General features: G+C 42.8%; 1 protein-coding gene across 1 annotated transcript; it reads left to right on the forward strand.

Annotated features, from left to right (window-relative positions):
- Window positions 1-806: 806 nt before the first annotated feature.
- LOC113220751 (aldo-keto reductase family 1 member C1 homolog) lies at window positions 807-2,051 on the forward strand (the record flags this gene model as incomplete). The annotated part of the gene is made up of 2 exons (XM_026450066.1): window positions 807-916; window positions 1,192-2,051. Coding segments are annotated over 2 exons (342 nt in total), but the record flags the coding sequence as incomplete, so codon positions are not given.
- Window positions 2,052-3,974: the final 1,923 nt, after the last annotated feature.

Genomic DNA, 3,974 nt, shown 5'->3' on the forward strand with positions numbered 1-3,974 from the left:
CATTTTTTCATTCTCGCACTAATTACTATAGACTCACGGATTTTTGTGCTATGATTTTTAATTCATTTTACTTATTTTTAATGCTCGCATCTATTCAGTATATCTATCTATCTATCTATCTATCTATCTATCTATCTAAAAGAAGAATTTGATCAAAGACTCATGAGGGCAAGTATAAAAGACAAAGCACTTGTTTCATAGGAAACCCACTAGTGACATTTGGGATGTCACCATACAAATCCATCATACAAAAAGGAAAAGTAATGAAAGACTATGAAAGTTATCAGTTTTTATGTGTATATGTATATTTTCTAGTTCATCTATTATATATATATATATCATAGATGGCATATATGATATGTATGTTATATGTCAGATGAATTAGAAAACATTCATATATATGTATGCATTTTTGGTATCAATTAAGAAATCAGTTCTTTTTTCTTTTAGACATGCTTTCATGAGTCTTTGACCAAATTCTTGATTTCTGGCAGAATTTGATGCCTAAGGCTCAAAGAATCTTATATTATCCCAGCTCTGAAATTGGCCATGTCTCCTTCTAGTGGTTGGAGTTATTGAGAAACCAGGACAGGGTTCGTAGAGGTTGCTTTTGCTCAGAAATAGCATTTCAATTTTCTTAGGAGAGAGGGATATAAAATTAAGTTGTATGTAAAACATCATTTTTTGGCAAATACTCTCTGTTCAAATTTAGTGCTCTACATTATACAGCTTCTTTTACTTTGGTGATTTTAATATTAATACAACTTTTGGATTATCTGATGCTTTTCCATCTTGCTCATTTGCAGGTGGAATGTCATCCTTACTTCAACCAGAGAAAACTGCTGGATTTCTGCAAGTCAAAAGACATTGTTCTGGTGGCCTATAGTGCTCTGGGATCCCATCGAGAAGAACAATGGTAGTAAGAGATACAGGAAGTTTACCTAAAACACTGGTTTGCTAAAAAAAAAAATGAATCAGATCATGCTGTTTCCTGGAGTTCACTCACAGCTGACTTGGGGTGAGGGAAGAATGTGCATTTCTGACAAGATCCCAGCTGATGTTGAGGCTGCTGTTCAGGGGCCTCACTTGAGAAGCTCTGGTGCAGAGTGGACGCCTTAGTCTGTTTAGGGAGCCGCCTAACAAACTGTATCCCCAGCCTCAGGGCTTCAGCATTTCTGCCTTTCCTTCCAGGGTGGACCAGAACTCCCCGGTTCTCTTGGAGGACCCAGTCCTTTGTGCCTTGGCAAAAAAGCACAAGCGAACCCCAGCCCTGATTGCCCTGCGCTACCACCTGCAGCGCGGGGTTGTGGTCCTGGCCAAGAGCTTCAGTGAGCAGCGAATCAGAGAGAACATGAAAGTGAGGAGCCGGGCTGTGGGCCTCAGGGCTGCTGCACAGTGTCCTTCACACACGTACTTCTTGTAAGGCTCTCAGGACACCCTTGGGCCAGCTCCATTTCCCTGTATTTCCTATGCATGAACTCTTTGTGTACATCACAAGGATTTCTTCTGCTCTGACACAGGAGAGGCAACACAGGTGGAGAGAAATAGGATGGGATCAAAACCAGAGATTTGAATTAGCATTAAGTCAGAGATATCCATACCCCTCTGCTAGGGATATGTCTTTTTTTTTATTTTCTGTAATGAGGTGTTTGATTAGATGTTTTTTAGTCTCCAAATCATCGTGAAATTTTTTTTGTATATTTATGTAGTATTAATTCCTTATATTTATTCTCTTAGAATTTTGTCTTTGTGAATTGTTTGTTTAACTCTGCCTTTTTTTTATGAGGTGGTTGTTCATCTTTATTTTTATGTGTAGGAGACCATATTTATTCCAACATCTAAGGTTATAAGCCTAACCCAGTTAACACAAAGGCTTAATGCAAAAGCGTTTGTTGAGCTCAAGATTCCATGGTTAGAAAATTTGCCTGGGCTCAGCCTGAACTCAGTCCAGTCCTTCTGTTCTTAGCCGGGCTCTCATGTGCATGTGGCGCAGTGAGGCAGCTCTGCTTCAGGATGTCCATGGGGCATCTGTCTGAGCGCCCCCTTCTCCCATGCAGTTCTTTATCCTCCAGTCATCCAGCCCAGTATTCATCTCAGGACAGGGCACGACTCCAAGGCAGTGAGTGGACACGTGCAAAGCCTTTTCATGTCTAGGCTCAGAGCTGCCAACCATTGCTGCTGGGAAAGTCCATCACCTAATGCAAGTTACAGGATAGGTCAGACTCAAGGGGTGAGGAAATACACACCACCTCATATTATTACCTCTTATTGGAAGGAGCTGGAAATTCACAGAACCAAGCAAGTGGGTACAGGGACATGTGACTGCAGAGGGCAGTTCCTAATTAATCTATCATTTAGATGATATGTGTAAAATAATATATCAATAGGTATATATATGAATATATATAAATTGATATATTATTTCATATATTCTCAAGAATTCATCCAAGTCTCTAAAGAATTAACATCCAGAATACATACATATATATTTTTTTCTAATTAATCATATAGGTATATAAAATATGCATCATGTATAAATATATTATAAAACTTATGTCATACATATGACATATATCATGTATATGTGTATATGTCACTATTTGCTAAAACATTAAGTTAAATAAGTGAAAAAATCTATAGGATACTCTGAAATAGTGATACAGAGAATAAGAGAGAGTAAAAAATGACAACAATGAAACAATTGATGTATCTAGGTAATGGCATTCATTAAATGATTTAAAAATTATTTTTATACATTAGAAAATTCACAAAACAGAGGGGGGCGGAGCAAGATGGCCGAATAGGAACAGCTCCAGTCTCCATCTCCCAGCGCGAGCGACACAGAAGACCAGTGATTTCTGCATTTTCAACTGAGGTACTGGGGTCATCTCACTCGGGAGTGCCAGACAATCGGTGCTGGTCAGCTGCTGCAGCCTGACCAGTGAGAGCTGAAGCAGGGCGAGGCATCGCCTCACCTGGGAAGCACAAGGAGGAAGGGAGTCCCTTTTCCTAGCCAGGGGAACTGAGACATACAACACCTGGAAAATCGGGTAACTCCCACCCCAATACTGCGCTGTAAGCACACCGGCACATCGGAGAATATATCCCACACCCGGCCGGGAGGGTCCCACGCCCACGGAGCCTCCCTCCTTGCTAACACAGCAGTCTGCCGCAATCTAACCGCAAGGCAGCAGCAAGGCTGGGGGAGGGGCGCCCGCCATCGCTGAGGCTTAAGTAGGTAAACAAAGCCGCTGGGAAGCTCGAACTGGGTGGAGCTCACAGTAGCTCAAGGAAACCTGCCTGTCTCTGTAGACTCCACCTCTGGGGACAGGGCTCAGCTAAAGCAGCAAAGGCCCGTGCAGACGTGAACGACTCTGTCTGACAGCTTTGAAGAGAGCAGTGGATCTCCCAACACGGAGGTTGAGATCTGAGAAGGGGCAGGCTGCCTGCTCAAGTGGGTCCCTGACCCCTGAGTAGCCTAACTGGGAGACATCCCCCACTAGGGGCAGTCTGACACCCCACACCTCACAGGGTGGAGTACACCCCTGAGAGGAAGCTTCCAAAGCAAGAATCAGACAGGTGCACTCGCTGTTCAGCAATATTCTATCTTCTGCAACCTCTGCTGCTGATACCCAGGCAAACATGGTCTGGAGTGGACCTCAAGCAATCTCCAACAGACCTATAGCTGAGGGTCCTGACTATCGGAAAGAAAACTATCAAACAGGAAGGACACCTATACCAAAACCCCATCAGTTCGTCACCATCATAAAAGACCAGAGACAGATAAAACCACAAAGATGGGGAAAAAGCAGGGCAGAAAAGCTGGAAATTCAAAAAATAAGAGCGCATCTCCCCCTGCAAAGGAGCACAGCCCATCACCAGCAACGGATCAAAGCTGGTCAGAGAATGATTTTGACGAGATGAGAGAAGAAGGCTTCAGTCCATCAAACCTCTCAGAGCTAAAGGAGGAATTA

Source organism: Piliocolobus tephrosceles, unplaced genomic scaffold, assembly GCF_002776525.5.
Source record: "Piliocolobus tephrosceles isolate RC106 unplaced genomic scaffold, ASM277652v3 unscaffolded_11201, whole genome shotgun sequence".
Lineage (NCBI taxonomy): Eukaryota > Metazoa > Chordata > Mammalia > Primates > Cercopithecidae > Piliocolobus > Piliocolobus tephrosceles.